Below are 18,949 nucleotides of genomic sequence, written 5' to 3'. Positions count from 1 at the left end.
CAAAAAGCCAACAATATGATATGCATTTTTAACAACATATTTGTAGTGACACCACTAACTTAGCATGGACAAAGAGGAATGGATTCAAACAGATAGATGGTGGATTGCATATTTGATTTGAGATCAAGGATCAAAGGAAAAAAATCCTCCCTTTGAGGGTGGAGAACCCCTGGCACAGGTTGCCCAGAGAAGCTGTGGTGGCCCCATATCCCTGGGAGTATCCAAGACCAGGCTGGACGGGGCATGAGATGGCATCATCCAACCTGGGATGATGGGAGGTGTCCCTGCCCATGGCAGGGAGCTGGAATGAGAGGGGCTTTGATGTCCCTTCAAACCCAAACCATTCCCTGACTCCGTGTTTCCACATGTCAGTGCGGTGCCGCGATTTAAGAAGCCAGAGAGACCAAGGAATGCGAGGAACCTCTCTCAAAACCACGCTGTGCCCGTGCTCCAGCTATTTCTAGCTCTGTTGCTATCTCGATGGCACTGACCCAGCCCGGGCTCGACAACTGCGGAGACACCGCTTTTTCTCCCTCATAATAACAGGGGCCTTGAGCCTCTCCTTCAAAACGCTATTATTGGTTATTGTTATTGTTGTTACTATTATTATTGTTATTATTATTATTATTATTAATAATAATAATAATAATAATAGTAGTAGTAGTAGTAATGCTTTTTCATCCTGCCAGCGGGAACCCTGGCATATTTTCCCCCTTTTACACGTGGGGCCACCCCAGCTGGCAGGGCCCCGGGGGGAGGCAGGGGTGGGGCGGGATCCCGCCCGGCTGGGACGGTCCCGGCGAGGGGCGGGCCGATGTCGCCGATGATGCCGGTGCCAGGGGCGGTGCCGGCGTTCGGGACGAGCATCGCCCGCCCCTGCGCAGCCATGAGGCTGTGCCGGCCCTTTGTTCCCGGGGGTCCGCGGCCGCCCCTCCCGACGGCCGGGGCGGCCTGAGTCCCGCCGGGAGGGAGGGAGGAGGAGCTGTTTCCCAGCAGGATGCGATGGGGAACTGCTGGGCGCAGTGGTGCTGCGGGCTGTTCTTCCGGAGGGATCCCGGCCGGATCCAGCGCGGCGGAGGGTGAGCAGGATCCGGCTGCCCCTTTCCCCTCCCCGCGGCGGGGAGGTGCCGGCTCCGCCTTCCCCGTGGGGCAGGAGGGGGTGACGGGGTGGGGAGGGGGATGCGGGCACCCCCTGGCCCGTTCCCTTCGGGAGCCGCAGCATCCCGGGGGGACGGAGGCGCCGGGCTCCCTGAGGTTTGTGCGCTCGGGGTTAATGCACTTCCAGGGTCAGCGGCTCCTTACCCCTGCCAGCGCTGGTGTTTTTCCGGCAGGAGATGCTTAGAGGGGTTTTTCGGGTCAGTTGGCAAAACCTGTGCGGGCGGCCGTGCTTGTGCAAAAAAAAGATGGAAAAACACCCGGTTTTCTGCAATGTGATCTCGTCTTCTCTGTGAGTCAGAGGCTGAGAGGCTGTTGGGATAAATCAGGAGCAGAATGGTTCGGATGAACTCATATCTGTTGCAGAAGGCTTCAGAGGAATTCTTATCTCTTGGAAACGTGTAACAACCTGTTTCGTTGTGCCACAACCGGTTCATGGGAAAGCACTGTGCGAGCAGGAAATGCTCGGGGCTTTTCCATATCCTGACCAGCACTGCTTACCCACGTATCACTCAGTTTTGATGCATAAGGGTGGAAATGGTTCTCAGCAGATGCGCTGAGCGTTTTACATGATGCAACCTCGTGGCCTCGTACTTCCCATCAGCTCTGGCAGGCGAGTCTCACCTTCTGAAGGGCCTTCCAGACAAGACCCGGGTGAAAAAGCAGGGCAGTGCGTGTAGAGGATACCTGCCTGTATTTTGAGCAGATGAGAACACCTCCAGTGCCTTGACAGCTGGCGCTGAAGTGTCAGTGTGTTGTGCTTTGAGAACACCAGGAAGTACTCGAAAGGTTCTTTTTTACAGAGAGCTGCTGGCCTGTTGTTTCAGATCAGATTTGTTTTCCGGGTGCGGCGGTAGTTTATGGAGCGGTATCCGAGTGTTGAGGTTCTTCTCCTCCCACTTCCACTGGGAATTGCCTTAAAACCAAAACTAAAATGTGTCGTGTTATAAAGTTTTTAGGTTAGATCGATACCACATTGTCCACATTTGGCTATTTCTGGATCACCATCATGTAAAAAATGGTGCTTATCAACTTAATCATTATTTTAATCACGCAGATCCTCCCCCCAGCTTCATTATATTTAATGTTCCAAGATTTGCCTGTAAGAAATAAACTCCTAATTAAACAATAGTATAAAAGTAGTATAGAGTTTTTAGTAAGTGTTTTAATATCCTGCATGACTTTAAGCTGCCTTTGCCTGGAACTGTGCTTTATATATAAGTATAAATATATATATATATGGATGGAGTGTGTATATATATGTGTGAAAAGTTAGTCTCCTTAATAGCTTCAGATCTTGGAAGATTAATCTGTCACTATAGGTCCTCTGACCTATCAGCTGAATTGTTTTCTCCAGGAGCTATCCAACCAAAAGATCCTCAAGTCTTAGAAAATAATGGAAAAGTAGAGCTTAAAGGAGAGCTGTAAGAGGTGTAAACATTTTCAGAGGTTGCTGATAGTTCATTTGAAGTTTCTTATAGGGGTGAAGCTGATGGGTCTTCTGTTTGTGTCCCTAATGACCTCAAGCTTCCGTAGTTCTGGGATTTATGGGCTCAAGCTCTGGCACAGGATTAGGTTTTCTGGGACTCTCTAGTCTCTTCCTAGAGAGCTGGCATTGCTTTTGGGCTGTGTGTGATTACGCTTAGGGAGCTCGCACTGCGTTTAGTTCACTTTTCAGTTCTTGCAACTAAGCTGCTCAAGTGTCTGGGAAGTTGGAAGTAATTTACCTAAAGCCTGCAAACTGGAATTACACATTTGTTAACAGCCTAGAACAATTTCCTCTGACAGTTATTAAATGAGATTCTTCATGGTATTGGCTCCTACACACCAAATTACAGAGAAGGGTAGCAGTGAAATTGCTCCAAGTGTTCGTACCGCGTGTCCCAATTACCCTTGTCATGTGTTTCAGGTGGCCTTTCCTCCCTGGTTTCACAGCAGTGAATTCTCTGGGAAAGGTTCTTTGGTGGCAGGAAAGGTTGTGCAACAAGTTGCCAGGGGAGATGTTCCCTAAACCGGCTTCCAGAGAAAAATTAGATGGAGATGAAATACGATACGGTTAAAATAATTCAGGCTTTGGCTGGTTGTGCTGCTTTTATTGTTGTCAGAGTAGGTGTTGGTTGCGAGAGCTGAATGATCTTTTCTGCAAGTATAGAAAAATCCCTGAGGCCTTGGGTTTATTCCTTGTACCAGTCAGCACTTGCAACTGGAAACCCTGGTTTTGGAAACAGTTCGATGAAATGAATGTTGTACTGAAGAGTGTTTACGTTAGAATGTTCTTCTGGACGGTGGCCAAACCTCCTTGGCTTGGTAAAAATGTATCCAGGTAACTTAATACCGTGTTGGGTTTTGTAGAGGACAGGGCTAACTGTCCTCTGTAAAAGAATTAAAATAAAATAGGAAGAATTCTGAATAAGGAATCAAGTAAGAAACCAATTCCCTGTATAAAATTAGAGCATAAAAATTTTATATATTTTTTTTTGTAGTTTAAAAGTATTGCCTTGACCTCTTTGTGGATGTTTTTCTCTGAGGCTCACCCTTCTGGATGTGCCAAGCTGTTAATATATAAAATACATTGTTTAACACTGATGAGGTAGAAGCTGCCAAGAAAGAGTTAAGTGCCATGGTGAGCAACAGCATTTTCAGAAATTGCCTGGAACAATGGGTTTTTTTCCAGGAAAAATGTATTAAAGGGATTGCAGAACATGCTAATAGTCTGTAAATGTCAAGTCCAGCATCCTGACAGATGATTTCATCACACAAGGGTTTTAGTTTTTTCCCCCAATTCTACAGAAGATGTTTACATGCTTCTGCCTCTCTCTGCTGTAGTAGCGATGCAGAGCTCCAGTTGATGTGTTAAATACATGAAGATTTTGTTGTTATTTTACATTTAACACGTTTTTAAATCTATTTGAAATCCTCATTAACCTTCTGCTGTGTATTGAAGAGTCTTCTGTAGTCTAACTGTAAGCTTGTTTTTCCAGATCCAAGTATTTTAGAACATGTTCAACAGGAGAACACTTCACCATAGAGGTGAGTGCTTACATTTTTAGCCATTTAAGAAAAAGTAGGAAAAGCTGAATCCTAGCAATGCCTTTAACACTTTTTACAGTTTATGAACACTGAAATATTCTGGGATATTCCAGCCCAAATTGATGCTGGGGTTGCCTGACAGTTTGTTGCATTTGTGGTCTACTTTGTTCTCCAGAGAGATCCTTTCCCAGCCTCCCTTTTTGCCAAGGGTAGTGTAAGGTTAACCAGGAATAACCTGGTTTACTTTCCCTGAGTGTTCCTGTGCTCTGCAAGTCCTAGAGCAGCCAGATTGCCCCCGTTAATGAGGAGAACATTAATTATTGTTGTCAATGCTTGGGCTGTCGAGAAAGGGGTCAGGATGTGTACAGAGGGGGAAATCTGTTTTGGTGCAGAACTTCCCGTGGTGAGAGGGTGTTCCTGCCACAGACATAGGGCAGGGAAAAGGAGGTATTGTTCTCCTCCCAAATTATTAGGTCAATAAGGAGTCTCTTTTTTTCTCTTTTTTTTTTTTTTTCTCTTTTCTTTCCAATGTGGCAGTTGAACTTCTGCTGGATGAGTTTGTGCAGTTTAGAATGCTTGTTTTTTTTTAATTTGGACTCTTCTCCTTTTAGGAGAATGTAATGTTTTAAGACAAGAAACATTGGTAAGAAGAAAGGTCCAACCCTAAAAATGAAATTCCTCTGAAAGTAGGGGCTTTCATAAATATTGTTACAGTCCCATTGTTAGAATTGGCATAGATTTTTATAAGACACATAAAATAGGCAGTCATGCTTGCTGTCTGTCTTTAGTGGTTCATTATATTGCATTGTAAAAATTATTTATTTCTCCTTTCCTGCAGTTTGAGAACCTGGTGGAAAGCGATGAGGTGAGTACCTGGGGCATCATGTGAAACCTGCTCCTGCAATCCTTAAAAATGCTTCCAACATCTCCATCTTCCTTCTCCTTGAAGCTGAGTTGTAGACTTAAATCACAAGGTTTTTTGTTTTCTTTTTTTACTTTCAGTTTTCCTTGCACTAGGAATACAAATTTAAGACTTTGGATAAAGATCTCAGAGGTTGATTTTGGGGAGTATGGGAAATAACCCCTTAAGGAAGGGAAGAAAGGAAAGGTGTGGAGGAAAAGTGTGTTTGGGAGGACTTAAAGGAGAATTTGCTCCCGGTATAACTCTTGCATAAGAACTCAGCAAGTGCCCTCAGTCTGAGAACAGAATTGGACCTGGCTTGCTTTGCTAAGGGAAGTTTTGGAAGTGCTCTCTCTTTAGAAAAATCTGACGTTTCCTTTTTATTTATTTTAACAGGGGGAAAGCCCAGGAAGCAGCCACAGGTAAGACTTTGAGACCGAGGACCTCTCCTTCCCTCTGCTGTTCCACTGTGAATATTGAACCAAATGGAGTAAGGGAAAAACAAGGGACAAAAACAACTCAGGAAAAATAAATAATGAGATCTGGACCTTAATGACGGTAATGGTTCCAGTAGTTCTGTTAGCAGAGATGGTTTTCAAAGTAAGCTTTCCACAAAGATATAAATAATCCACATTGTGAGAGTGAGGAGAGACAGCATTGTCCTGAATAAACTGGAACTTTCAGGAGGAACAAGCCACAAGCACAGCCTGTTGGATCTGCATTAGGGGAGCAATCAGGAAAGACCACACTGATATGTTCAAGTGCAGATGAGAGCTGTCATGCATGAATAATAGATGGAGCTTTTTTTTTTTTGTCTTTCTCCCGTGCTTCCAGGCCTCTGACTGAGGAAGAAATTGCAGACCTGAAGGACAGACACTACGACTCCATTGCTGAGAAGCAGAGGGTTGTTGATCTGAAGCTTCAGTCAGAGGTAAGTGGTTGCAGTGACAGTATAAATAGCTTTTCTTCCAGAAATTTTGGGATCAGCCATGGACACCAGGAGATTCCACTCACATGGAACAGTTGTGTTTTGTTCATCAGTTAATGTTTTTTAGTCTACAGGATGCACAAATTCCTTCTTTTTAATAGCCTCCTAGCTGAAAAATTGAATGAATAGGATGGGTCTCTGACCAGGACCTCTCAAATTTGACCCTTTTTTTAGTCCAAGACCAAATGGGGAATATTCTCTACTCAATTTTTCTTGCACTGAATTTTCTCCACAACTTTCTTACGGAAAAAAAAAACAACCCCACACGATTTGTTATTCTGTTTTAGTGTTGCAGCAGCTGATGGAATAGGATGTGGAACACAACACGTGTGAAATGGAATGAACTTTCATCCAAAGTGCCAGTGAACTATGGAACTGAAAAACCTTTAAACCTTTCACTGTGCAGTTCATAATAAAACAGAAAGAGCATTAGAGCAATTTGCTAAAAATAAGTGTTTGTTCAGTAGTTACCTAAATTTCTCGGGCTGTTTGGTTGCGGGGAGGGAAGCTGTTAAATTCAGTTAATGCTTTAGCTGTAGTCAATTTTGTTTTATTTTGATTTTCTAGCTGCTTTTCTTTTGTTTCCTTGCACTTACGGCTTTATTAATAGGAAGATAGATAGGTTCTGCTTTTGTTAACCATTACTGTTTTGTTCATATACAGTTAGCCTTACAAGAGGAGAAGTTAAGACTAGAAGAGGAGGCTTTATATGCTGCACAGCGTGAAGCAGCCAGGGCAGCAAAGCAGAAAAAGCTCTTGGAGGTGAGGGGAAAAAGACCCCAATATATATGAGAGCCTCTGTCCTGTTCCCATGTCTGCAGACTTCCCTGATATCCTTCCCATCTCAGGAGACCCTGGGCTTGGGCTTGTGGAGAAAGAAGTACAAGATTTGAAAGTGCAGCTGGTTGGAACAGCTGAAAATCACCATAATTGTTTCAAACAGCTTCTGTCGCCGAGTGCAGATTTTGAACGAGCTATAATTTTAATCCATAATTAGCTGAACACTCTTCTTATATAACATGTAGAAGTTGCTGATCTTGAATGTGAAATGATCTGTGATGGTTTTTGGGTAAAAAAAAAAAAACCACAACCCTGAAATTAAGCACAGGTTGTGACGTCATTTAGACTCGTAAAATGAACTTGATGTATTTGTGTTTGTTCCTTCTCTTCGTGTTTTGTGTTGACCCCGCTTTGGAGTTTTTCCATCTCATTTTCATGTCACTAAGCACAGCTCTCATTTCACATTTCTTTCTCTCCCCTTGCCATTTGGTGTGGGAGGGTTAATTCTTTCTGACCTTTTTGCCTGCTTTTTTTCCTTACCACTTCTGATCTATAGAAAGCCAGCAAAAGTAGATTTTTTTTTTATTATTTTTTTTTTTTTAATGGCGTTAACTGGTTTTTGTAGAAGTTCTGTGCAAGAAATGCTGTATTTCTTGTCTTTCAGTATCTTTAATAAGCACTTCTTTTAGTCAGGGCCTAAGATAGAATGGATTATAGAGAGTTTAATTTCCTCTTCGTGTAAAATTAGTACCACTTATCTCCTGCTCAAACACCCTCCTCAAAACCCATAAAGATTATAAGGACTTTAAGGAAGCATTTTTTGTCCAGATATGCATCAAGCACTTAGCCCTTCTAGATAAACTGGAAGCTATTTTTGAATGCATCACTCATCTTTCTGCTGTTTGCGGGCACAAATGGGAAAATGGCTTTTTCCTTGGAAGTGTGGCCTCTTTCAGAGCTCATTTGGCTTGCTGATGGTGCCCTACTAAATGTCAGGGTCTGTAGCAGCGGGGAATTTTTATACGTGTGTGTCCTGGAACTGGCAGTGCTGGATATTGGGATGTGACCTGGCAAAATGGAGAGCTAATCTAAATTGGGTGTTATGTGGGTATAGCAATCCTAAAAGAAAATCGTTGCATGTGTCAGTAATTGATTTTGACAGATTTGTTGACTGTGTTGTGCCAAATTTCTGTCTGTTCCTCTCTGCCTTCTTAAGTCTTTTCACCTCTAACCACCACGACGTGGTATTTCTACTTCTGCTTTTTTCTCTGCACTCCCCATTTACTCATTTCAACCTGCAATTATTATTGTTTAAATACCCAAGATGCAAAGTGTGCCAGAAAACAAACCCACTATCATCCTGGGACTGAAAAACACTAGATCCAGCCCAGTTACCTCCCCACACCCAAAGCAAAGAGCAATTCTCAGATGAAGTTGACATTAGCAGAGTTATTAATACTTTTGGCCCTGCAAGGCAGCAAAGTTGTTATTAATATAGATGAAGCACTTAGTGCTGATGGAGACAGCCAGAGGAGATGGCAGGACTGCTCTGCACAGGGATAAAAGGATTTGTAGGAAATATTTATCTTTTAAATGGCAGGGTGGCTGTTCCTGGGCACGGAGCAAAAGAAATCAAACATCACCCGCGAGTTAGTTGTGCACTGAGAATTCTTTAAGAAGGCAGGAGACAAGACAGGTGCAGTCATGACTGAGGTGGTGTCCACGTTTCCAAAAAGTGATGGGTGGTTTGTTTTTTTTTTGGGGGGGTGTTGCATAAAATAGGATTAAGTGTTGAGAGCTCTGTTCTGAGTATTCAGCTTTTTCAACGATTCGCTTTTCTCGTTAGCAACGTAGGCAGCACAGGATAACGCAGAGAGCACACGCTGTTAATAATGGAGAGTTCCAGAGGTAAGAGACCAGATTTCATCCATGGTAACTGAGAGTCTTGGCTGTTTGTACTCCTGTTCCTCATCTGGAAAGTTAGGGGGTATTTTGGATTCATTCTGGTTGTCGCTGGAGTTCTTAGACTGCTGCTCCCAGCCACTAACAGGTATTTACACCCACACCAAATCCAGTGGTTTTCTTTTAAAAGGGGGTTTAAATGTAAAATTTCAGCTGACATAAAAGTATTTTTATTATTCAGGACCCTGTTTGAAAAGCCCAGTAGAAATATGCTCCTTAAATGGTTAATAGTCTGCCTGTTTCTTTATTAAGATTCTTAATTATGTTTATTTATTAAATACTTTACGTATTTATTTATAGTTTAAGTCTCTTCATTCCTGCCTTCTGTGTTCAGTGGTGGTGGTGCTGGGAAAAACAAACTTTAAAAAAAAAAAGTGGAGGGAAAAAAGCTCATGCATGGAAGACATGGGGGACAGGAGGAATTTTCCTATGGAAGCACCATTAGAATAGGAGCTGTGAAGACTGAGTAGGAACTGGCCAGATTTTAGGACTGCAGGAGCAGCATTTGAATTAATTTCTTTAAAAAAAATAATTGAAAATTAAGATTTTGTCTAAAGTGATAAAGATTGAGTTTATTAATTACTTTTTAACTGGAAATGCTAATAAAAATTGAGCAGAAGCACAGCATGGGAGAGGATATGATGAATAGGAACAGAAAGGTATTTTGCAGATGGTTTTATAAAGAATTTATGTATGTGCATTGTAGCACAGGGCTGGGGGAATGTGGATTAACACATTTTTGGTGGCACCCTTGGAGGTTTTTAAAGCTAAAAATCTGCACATTGTTCTTGCAGCTCTGTGGCAGAGGAAGATCTCGATCCTTTCCTAAGGAATACAAAATTCCAGTATGAAGCTTTCCGAAGCAGTAGTAAGTCTGCTTTTCCTCAAGCACATCTTTAAGTGTTAAGGGAGTCTGAGGGGCACAGAGTTTTTCTAGATAAACACAGATTGTTTATAGTTTTATGTGTGGGATTAAAAGATCTGGTCATTTTTTTCAGCAGATAGATAAAAGATAGTGGTGGACATTTCTTGTGAAACCAGACCCTGTGCAGGAGATGCAGATGTGTGTTTGCAGCTTTTTTTAATCACCCCTTGGCAAAGTAATTAGAATCACATTAATGCCTAATTTTCCCCTAATGAAGTTCCAGGAGGGAGTCTGGCTGCCTGTACTTAAAAATTCCACTAAGTTTTGAGGAAAACTATTTGGTAAGCTTTTATCTGTGAGTTTTGGTGACAGTACATGATAACCACTAAGGTGAAGGACTGATGGCTGTGTTTCAGGAAATATTGTGAGTAGTTCAGTTTTCTGGGGAGGAGAGGGTTGATTTGGGTTGGTTTTTTTTTAATAAGTCTTCATACAAATTCAGCTTAAAGCTTATTAAATTCCTTTCTAGTTCTAATTAGGCAATATCTCAGTGATATTGACTACTAATAAGCTACTGATTACTCTTTGAATTAATTGCCTTTTCCAGCATTCCTGAGGTTTAAAGGACCACAAAGCACGATGAGAGCTTAATTCAAAATTTTACTTTTGCATGTTGAACTTGAAATTCAAGTACATTTACTAATTAAAAGTACATTATGGGTTGTTTTGTTTTTTTTTTTTAAATAGGACTTTCATCTGATGCCACGGTGCTGACACCCAACACGGAGAGCAGCTGTGACTTGATGACCAAAACCAAATCAGTGAGTGGCAACGATGACAGCACCTCCCTGGATTTAGAGTGGGAAGATGAAGAAGGTATTTATCCTGCATTTCAGCTCCATCCTGAACTCAAAAGTTCAAGATGTTGACAGTTTGAGCTATGTTCATTGTAAATTTGTTGTTTTCAAAAGGGAAGGTGATTTAAAACTTGTTTCTGATGCAATTTCTGACAAGCTTGTAATGCTTAAACTGTAAAATTATTTCTGCAGAGAAAATTCCTTATTTTGATAAGTGTGGAGATAGCACTAATAAATGAATTCATTTATTTGCATACTCCAGTAAATAAATGAATTAGTTTCCCTGCCTTTTGTGGAACTGACCTGTAAACTCCTGACAAAAGTGATGGCAAAGAAATACTGCCCTCTCGTGAGCTAGGAGCAGAAGGAAGAGCTTGTTTTGTTCTTCCTTTTAAAATGTGGTAGAACATATTTAAGTCAGGAGTCTGACTTAAATATTTTGGGAAAAACCCTTATTACTTGTACTGCAACATTCACTGGGAACTTAGGTCTGCATTCCAAGGGGTATCCCAGCTGTCCTTATTGCTGCTGTTACAGGTGCTTCCTGTATTTCCTCATTGTTACCAGTACTTTCTCTTTTCTTTACTAACCCTGCAAAAGCTCTTAGTTGAAAGTTTATCCAAAGTGTTGACACCCCCACTATTGAAAGGCTCACCAAAAATTAGCAAGGGTTTGTCTTTTTTTCTTTTAGCCAATCTCTAGGTGATTTTTTTTTATTTCACCTCTAGAACGTCTGGATGTCTTTGAGCAGTTTCCAGAACCATATTTTGTATTATTTTGTGTGGAATTAAATATCCCTTTCCCATACAAACCCAAGACCTTTCCTAGACCATTGAACCCCAGGACCTGTTCAGATTTCACCTTTGTTTCTTCTAGCAGAAACATAAAAGTTAGCTGAGCACTCACAAGGATGTGTTTCTCACGCGCGTGTGTTAAATGCCAGGCATGAACAGGATGATTCCGGTGAGGGAACGCTCCAAGACGGAGGAGGACATCCTGCGGGCAGCGCTGAAATTCAACAGCAGGAAGGCAGGAAGCCACCCAGCCTCAGCCTCTGACGATTCCAACGGGCTGGAGTGGGAGAATGACTTTGTCAGCGCCGAGATGGACGACAACGGCAACTCCGAGTACGCCGGCTTCGTCAACCCCGTGCTGGAATTGTCGGCCTCGGATGTCAGGCTGTCAGATTCCGAGCGCCAGGACAGATAGTGACCGTGTCTGCACGGCCCCTGCCTGTGACCAAATGCTGGAAAGGGAAATGGAATGTACAAAGCCAATCTGCTCTTTTGTAACCCGCTTCCCTTCCTCTTGCGCGCGGCTCGGCGAGGAACGGCAGGGACTCGCCGTCTGAAGGAATTCAGAACTAAGTGCAATTTTATCATCTACCTTCTCCACTTTTGTGAAAACTGGGATGATTCTATTGTGTATATTTCTGGATATCTGGATTTAATATAAAATGATCTGCACTAATTGAAGCTTTGTAGCTTGACTTATCTATATTTTAACTCGCCTTTTTTTTTTTTTTTTTTTTTTTGGGTGATGTTTCTATTGATTTTGTTTTGAAATTCATCATTGGCCTAATATTTATCTCAGAATAAGTCTCGTATAATTTATTTAATACTTGAAGATAGAGAAACAATTTTAAAATATTTTTACTTCTGGTCTGTGCTTTTTGACTCGCTCTTCAGCTGCTTAGAGGGTGCAAAAGTAAGAGCTGCAAAACGGATTTGACACGTGGCAAATTGCAGATTTTCCCCTGTTTAGCTTAAAGTCTTCCTAGTCTTGTGTTGTCCTTTTTCCATTCACTTTATTTTTTTAAATTGCTTTATGCCAAGCACGGTTAACCTCAATGAACATTGTAAAACTCATCAGGTTAGGTAAGATATTGTCTTGTATAACAGGCCAGACTTAGTAAGTGCTTGCTAGATAGAGAAACAAAAATAAGGTAAAATACAAATTCTCTACGTGTCAATAAAGCGGGAATTTTAACCAGTCGAGAACTGGGAGGACCAAAGTCTTGTTTTCCTCTGTTGCTACACAGTCCTAAAAATTCCTCAGTTGTGGAAAAGTGATAATTCCACTTATCAAGTGAATGCAAGGACCAGAACAGTTATGGAAAAAAAACTCAGTGAGCCAGCTGGGGTAGGGATGACGCTGCTGCTGCTGCTGGGGTGGGAAGAACAAGAACCTAAAGACTGAATTTCTATATCTGCATTTTGAAAAGGAAGAAGAAAAATTCGTCTTTTAACAGTGTGTTGAAGTGCTCTGCCTTTCCTGTGCCTCTGAAGTGGGTGGTTAATCCATGAAATCCATGGAGGTGTTCAGTGACTGCACCGCTGGTGTCCTGTGCTGTGTGGTCTCCTCCAGTATTCCATGTAAATCTTACTTTTTAATAAGAGAACCTGCGGAATACTTGCAGATCTCAAGCTTTCCCCAAAGTTTCAAAGCAAAGCCATTCTGCTCTGCCATTATTTTGTGTAGCTGTCTCGTTTTTCCATGGAAAAAAAGGGTGACAGGGTTTAACTTTGTTTTGGAGTAAAAGGAACAGGTTGTGATAAGTAATGACCCTGCACTGTCATCATCAGAACTGAATTTGTTGGTGAAAGTTGTGTCGCTGGTTGAGATCATCTGAAACTATTTGGAATATTTGGGTCATTACAGCGAGGATAAGGAACAAAAATACTGCACACTGGGATGAAATATGTACAAATAACCTGAGAGAACAGATAAATCCTGTTGGTGACATTCCATCTCTTTCTTTCAGTTGTAGCTATGTCACTGGAAATATTTTCATGCCATTATTTATATTTGCAATACTTGTAATGAGCTTTAAGGATCTGTACACATCAAATGTATATTTTGGGTTTGGCCTAAAGCTACTGCTGTGTGACTTCTCCTGGACCTTTCTTTGTAATATATTCCTATGGGAAGGAATACTTCCTCAACATGTAAATAACATGTTTTTTACCTGCTGAAACTGCCACCTCCCCTGCAGCGGTCACTGCTTTTCCTGGCCAGTGAACATGAGGTGGCCTTGTCCTGACCATGCCTTGAGGAAGTCAATTAGCTGATAGTCCTGCCCTTAGGATGAACAAGCAACTAGGAAAAAGGAGGCTGACTCCAGCTTTTTCAGTGATGGGCATGTTCTGTAGCCACGGTTCACCATAACCCGTGCGGAGCTCAGTGCGCCATGCTGAGTGACTCTGAAGCGATGCTCCGTATTTGTGGATATTTCAGAAACTGAGAGATTTCTATAAGCAGCTCATGTGAAACGATTCAAGGGTACTGTAAAATGCATATCTGTACAAAATTTAAAAGTCATTAAAATTTTCAGCAAGTCTTACATTTGGCAGTGGTGTATCTGTTGCTGGGTTTGTGGTGGCCGCGTCAGAGCCCTGCTGAATCCCACAGTGTCCCTTTTGGGGACCTGTTGCTTTAGAAGGGAAGCTCTAAACAAGCTGCAGTAACAGAAGACCTGAGGAATTTGGAGCATGGAGCCCTTCTCCTGTTGGAAATGAGCAGCTGTACCCTCCCACTTCAAAGGTGAAATGACCTTTCTGGTGTAAATTCGCTTCTGCTGGGTGGATCGATGTAGTGACTGGGAGCAGTTCATTTTTTAGTGTGTGTTTTACATGGCTGGCTCTTACCTCAGGCAGATACAGCTGTGCAAGGGATTGTTGTTTGGAAACCACAGCCTGGTTCCAGGGGTGGAAAACACAGCAACACGACGAGATGGACAGACAAATCCTACATAAGACTGTCTCTGAGTTTCATTGCCCCTCCCATGGCTTTCCCTCGCTTGTGGTTGGTTGCCTGAACCTCAGCTGTCCCTCCCCTCAGTTATAATTATGGTTTTCTTGGAATGATTAATGCTGAAATGCATCCTAATGTTTAAGGATGATAAAATGGGGAACTCCTCCCCAGTGTGTCTTTCAAGCAAACCGATGTACTTGACAAAATTTTTAAAAAGCCAAATGCCAAGGAAAAGCTGAGCCCCTGACAAAGAAAAACTTGACTGAAATAACCTGACAAATACTTACAAGACAAGAAAATTATTAGAGAGATTTGGATAGGGGATAGAGGTAGAAAACTTCCTGAAAGTATTTAAGTAAATTCTGACCTTGGAGAAATGGCACTTTTGGAATAGTGACGGTGAGTCTCTTACCTGGAAATGGTCCTGGAAATCATTTTATTCTCCAAAAATTCTTTTAGACTGCAGCTGTGTAATAGAGCAAATCCTTACTAGGGAACAAAATGCTTTTATTACAAAATTAATGTAGATTTTTATGGACTGTGATCATTGATGCTATGTTTGTATACATCACAAGCAAAAGTAACAAGTTAACTTGCAAAAAATATATACATATATATATATATATATATATATGTCGAGTAAGTAAAAATAAAAAAAAAAAACAAACCTTGCTTTGAAGCTAATAAAAACATAAAAGGACAAAGTGTTTCTAAGTTGCAAAATCTGTCAAGTTACAACCTAGGCTTGCAAATACTGTTTTGGAGTTTGGTGTCCACAGCAAAGCAGAAACTATAACATGCAACAAAACATTGCGTCACCCCTTGGCTGGGACCGAAGCCCTGCTGTGCACGCTCTGTTTTAATGCCTGGGAAATATCCCTTTGAGGCACATGGCCACACTTCTGGCATTGAACCTGCTGCCATGGATTTGAGTGACCCCCTGTCTCCCACAGGGCATCAGAGAGCCCTCAGGCCTCAGTGAAGGCAAGAATCCTTTTCTGTGGAACAGTGCTCTGGAATGCCTGTGCTGAAAACACCATGAAGACTGATGTGCAGCAGTCAGTGAGCACCACCAAGAGCAGCAGGCTGAGGTGAGAGCTGTCTACGCTGGAAGCTGTACAGGCCGCAAAACCTGACCCAGCCTCCTTCTCCCCGCTATCACAGCTCATTTTCATCCATCTCTGTGGGGCTTTTTCCTTGGGAAAGAAAATAGGAAGGAGAAACGCCATTCTCGGGTATAGGTTGCAGGGATGGCAGGCATGGCAGGCACCTTTCTTGTAGGATCGGTGCTTCGGCCAAGTGTAAGTGAGTCTCAAAATAATCCATGGCCTCCCCTTCTTGAATCTCTGCTAGGATCTGGTAGTCCCCGAAAGAGATGATGCACTTCCAGGGCAGGTCGATTTTGTTTAAGTAACCCAGTTCTGTTTGGTTGACGGTCAGTTTTGTTTTCTTGCTCAAGTTCTTTATCTCAAAACCATATTCCGAGGCCTGGAGCTTCCTGTAGAACTGCAGGGAGAACTGGATCCGGGAGACGCGCGTATCCATCAGGTTGTAGCGGCAGACGCTGGAATCGCGGCCGAACTTGGCCACGTCGTCCGCCCTGACCTGCTCACGCTTGCAGAAATTCAGGCAGCGGAACATCATCTTCTCATCCTGGCCAGGGTGGTAAAAGGTCAGGTGGAGGCACGTCACTGTTTCTTCTGTTTCGGCTTCCTCGAAAGAGGTCATGGTGGAAAGAGTCCTCAGAACAAGAAAACGGGGAAATCATGGCATGGAATCACCAACAAATCGGTTTCACCGGGGCATTAAAATACTCCCTGCGCTGCTCTACGCACCTTCCAGGCTGACAGTAAATATGATGAAAGCACAGGAGTGGGAGCTCAGAAGCCACGACTGACCATTGCTGCCAACAAGCTCTTCACGAGGATCTCACAGGAAGGTTTATCTTTGCAAGGAATGTGTCTTTTAGCAGTAAGAGTTACTTGGTAGACTTTAAATGGAGTTAAACGGTACTGGCTGGGCCTGTGCGCTCTGCTCTCTGTGTGTCCTGTGCCTGGAAGGTACTAAATGACTTTTACCAGCACCCTGTCTGTAGGCAGTAGTAATTCAAATGTGTACAAAGCATTCCTTAGGCTCTTGGGTCCAAACTGACCTCTTGCACGGAAGAAGTGCTTAGAAGTGACTGCTGTGACAGCATAAAAAGTGGATGCAAAAGCTGGACTATCCATGAGACCTAAAAGAGGAATTGTCACCACCTCTAGCTATTTCCTCATTGTCTGTTGGAAAATCCCAGCTCTCTGCTGCTGCAAAAGTGCTAAAAAATTTTCTTTTCTTGAGTTTGGTAGTTTCGTGTTGTTTCTTTAAGCTCTTCACATGCAGCACAGAGACCACATACTTATGAAACAAATTCTGTTCCCAAGCCTGAGCGACTGCAGTGCATCCTAATAAAACCTGAGACAGCTCAGAAGAGGCTGTCATCTGGTTCTCTAAAAGCAAGGCCAGTGTCTTCCTGCACTAAAACTGAGTCTTTTAAAGAAAAGTCTCGCTATTTGAAAGTAGAAACCAGCAAATGAGTTCCCAGTTACTCACCAGAGAAACATGTGAGCAGCCATTTAACTGGTATCACACGGTGCAGATGTTTCTACATCCAGACTGCAGTAAGCTCCCAACGTGTCTCACACGGATCTGGAGCTCACCAGCTCCATTCAGAGCTTTATGAGGAGCTGAATCATCACTGCAATTAAGTGATGATTGTGTTTTGTGATGATGGAGTTGACTTGTGTTTTTTTACACACTGCACACAAACACCAAGCATAGCGAAGGGTGGTGTATCAGCGCATCATTGTCTGGGTGAGACCTCGAAACTGCTTCCTTTCCACCTCTGACACAAAACCAGACACATTTCTGACACAGCAGGTTACTTGGTTACTGAAGTAGGCTGCAGTGGCACAGATGATGAGTGAGACACAGAATTTCCAGCAGAGCTCACTTCAAAACAAGCTAGGGAATATCATCTGTGCTTTTTGGCAGGAATACAGACAGACACCCTGATAGCAGGTTATTCCTTTGCCATCTGTGAGACAAGCTGTGGTGGCACCATTATCAATCACTCCTCCTTGTAGCTTCCCCAACTCTGGGATGCTGGAAGAAGCTCTGTGAGCCAGGAGGGGCTAGTCCCCGTGTCTTGCTCTGCCCTTCCTTGTTTTGCACCAGTAAGGGGATATTACAAGATGTTATCTTTGGTGAAGGGGAAAACCGCTGAGCCCTTTCACTTTGCGGTTCAGCCCACAGAGACGCTTGTGACTTTAGTTCACATTAATGAGTTTTACACATGGCTACATTAATTAAGAAAGAATTTTCCCATTTTCGCCCATTGCTTCGGCAGCACCCACTGATGATCCTGGATGATCTCGGCAGCTCCCACAGCCCCCGCCTCAGATCCATGATCACCTCTGGCATTCCCCGCACGGCTGCCCAGTCCTGCCTTAAAGGTTCACCGAGGTTCAACATACTGAACATTCCTTCATAAATGCTAAAGGAGTTTCTACTTACTAGACTGTACTGCAATGCCAGGGGAAAGAAACTTGCTGTAGATTTGTCCCGCAGTTCTGAGGCAGCCGCTGCCCTGCTGCTGTCCGCGCCTTCACTGGACTCAAACCGACCGTGATCTCACCTCATCCTCTCCTACGGGGGATGGAGTGCCATTATCCCCACTTCCAGAGGCAGGAGAGCAACGCGGAGGAGCCCTGAGAACGTGGGCTCCAGCCCCGGCTCCCAGAGCAGACTCCCTGCCACCTCCCCACCCCACAGCACGGCCAGCCCGGGATCCCCCCGCCGAACCCGCCGGGGCGACATCCCGGTCCGCCCGCTGATCTATCCCGTCCCCTTCCTTCCTTCCCCTCACGTCCGTCCGGCCCGGCCAGGCCTCCTCACCTGCCGGGAGCGGGGCTCCGGCGCCTGCCGAGGGCTCCTGCGGCTCCTCACTCCCGGTAATTGCTGCGGGAGGCGGCGGGAAGCACTGAGGGGAGGCGCTGAGGCGGGAAGCGCTGAGGGGGAGGCACTGAGGCGGGAAGAGCTGAGGGGAGGCGCTGAGGCAGGGGACGCTGAGGACACCGCGGGGCCAGAAATAGAACTGTTTTAAAATAAGGGGGGAAAAAGTAGAAAAAAAAAGAGTTACATTATTTATTACAGTGAATAACTCTAAAGAAATAGCCACAGATCTGTCCTGCTTTTACGGGGCTATCTGAACATGTGTTTAGAGCTGTGTCAGGGATCACAAGTCAGATCCCGGGCTCAGCTCTCAGACAAGATAATTTTGGTTTTACTCCCAATTCTTTTAAAGTATTTGGTTGTTTGCTTCAAGCAAACATTGCACCGCCTTTGGGAAATAACCCAATCTTTCCCTGGCCGATGGTCTAAACTGATATGAAGCCTTTCTTACTTCTATTTTTTTTTTCTTCCCTTTACAAATCCTGCCACAGCCCTGGATTCTTCTTCATCCAGTGGCTTGGTTTTTCATATTCATCTGTATTTACTTCCCGGAATAGAACAAGTGGCCAAGCAAACCTGTTCCTTTGGAATCCAGATCCCAGATGTTCCGTGTCCCCCCTTCCCTTTGCCTCCACAGCTTTGGGACTTGGAAGTAAGTACTGAGGGCT

At 43.5% G+C, this 18,949-nt stretch overlaps 3 protein-coding genes across 7 annotated transcripts in view; 2 read left to right on the top strand and 1 right to left on the bottom strand.

Moving 5' to 3' along the window:
• The first annotated feature begins 843 nt into the window (after positions 1-843).
• AP1AR (adaptor related protein complex 1 associated regulatory protein) lies at positions 844-13,881 on the top strand. 2 transcript variants are annotated; one of them, XM_015624014.3, is made up of 10 exons: positions 844-1,079; positions 4,137-4,185; positions 5,024-5,050; positions 5,483-5,508; positions 5,921-6,017; positions 6,738-6,836; positions 8,701-8,762; positions 9,611-9,684; positions 10,429-10,557; positions 11,482-13,881. In XM_015624014.3, exons 1-10 carry the CDS (start codon positions 1,003-1,005, stop codon positions 11,745-11,747), a joined length of 906 nt encoding a protein of 301 aa, XP_015479500.1. In that variant the 5' UTR covers positions 844-1,002; the 3' UTR covers positions 11,748-13,881. The 2 variants fall into 2 exon arrangements, with proteins under 2 accessions (XP_015479500.1, XP_015479501.1); XM_015624015.3 differs by lacking the exon at positions 6,738-6,836.
• Positions 13,882-14,781: 900 nt separating this feature from the next.
• Positions 14,782-18,391, bottom strand: TIFA (TRAF interacting protein with forkhead associated domain). Of its 4 annotated transcripts, XM_033513559.1 has the most exons (4): positions 18,225-18,391; positions 17,844-17,975; positions 16,881-17,025; positions 14,782-16,032 (listed from the first exon to the last, which is right to left on the bottom strand). In XM_033513559.1, the coding sequence occupies exons 3-4, from the start codon at positions 16,901-16,903 to the stop codon at positions 15,450-15,452; spliced, it is 606 nt and encodes a 201-aa protein (XP_033369450.1). In that variant the 5' UTR covers positions 16,904-17,025; positions 17,844-17,975; positions 18,225-18,391; the 3' UTR covers positions 14,782-15,449. The 4 variants fall into 4 exon arrangements, with proteins under 4 accessions (XP_033369450.1, XP_033369451.1, XP_015479507.1 ...); XM_033513560.1 differs by having other exon boundaries at positions 16,127-17,975; XM_015624021.3 differs by having other exon boundaries at positions 16,881-17,975.
• The window catches only part of ALPK1 (alpha kinase 1), a 38,244-nt gene continuing 37,499 nt past the window's right edge, over positions 18,205-18,949 (top strand). The window contains exons 1-2 of the mRNA XM_015624005.1: positions 18,205-18,280; positions 18,773-18,933. The gene's annotated coding sequence lies outside the window, so the exon portion shown is untranslated. The remainder of the gene's footprint in view (positions 18,281-18,772; positions 18,934-18,949) is intronic.

The sequence above is a fragment of the Parus major genome, chromosome 4, assembly GCF_001522545.3.
Source record: "Parus major isolate Abel chromosome 4, Parus_major1.1, whole genome shotgun sequence".
NCBI classification, from domain to species: domain Eukaryota; kingdom Metazoa; phylum Chordata; class Aves; order Passeriformes; family Paridae; genus Parus; species Parus major.
The sequence above is the reverse complement of the archived record's forward strand: the minus strand, read 5'-3'. Positions and strand labels throughout refer to the sequence as shown.

Excerpts from the sequence above, each read along its gene's own strand:
- AP1AR (XM_015624014.3), top strand. The coding sequence starts at position 1,003 with ATGGGGAACTGCTGGGCGCAGTGGTGCTGCGGGCTGTTCTTCCGGAGG. Across the intron at positions 5,509-5,920 it reads AGCCCAGGAAGCAGCCACAG|GCCTCTGACTGAGGAAGAAA; the intron begins GTAAGACTTTGA and ends CCGTGCTTCCAG. Across the intron at positions 6,837-8,700 it reads AGCAGAAAAAGCTCTTGGAG|CAACGTAGGCAGCACAGGAT; the intron begins GTGAGGGGAAAA and ends TTTTCTCGTTAG.
- TIFA (XM_015624021.3), bottom strand. The coding sequence starts at position 16,903 with ATGGCTGCTCACATGTTTCTCTG. Across the intron at positions 16,033-16,880 it reads GCTGCTCACATGTTTCTCTG|GACTCTTTCCACCATGACCT; the intron begins GTGAGTAACTGG and ends TCTTGTTCTGAG.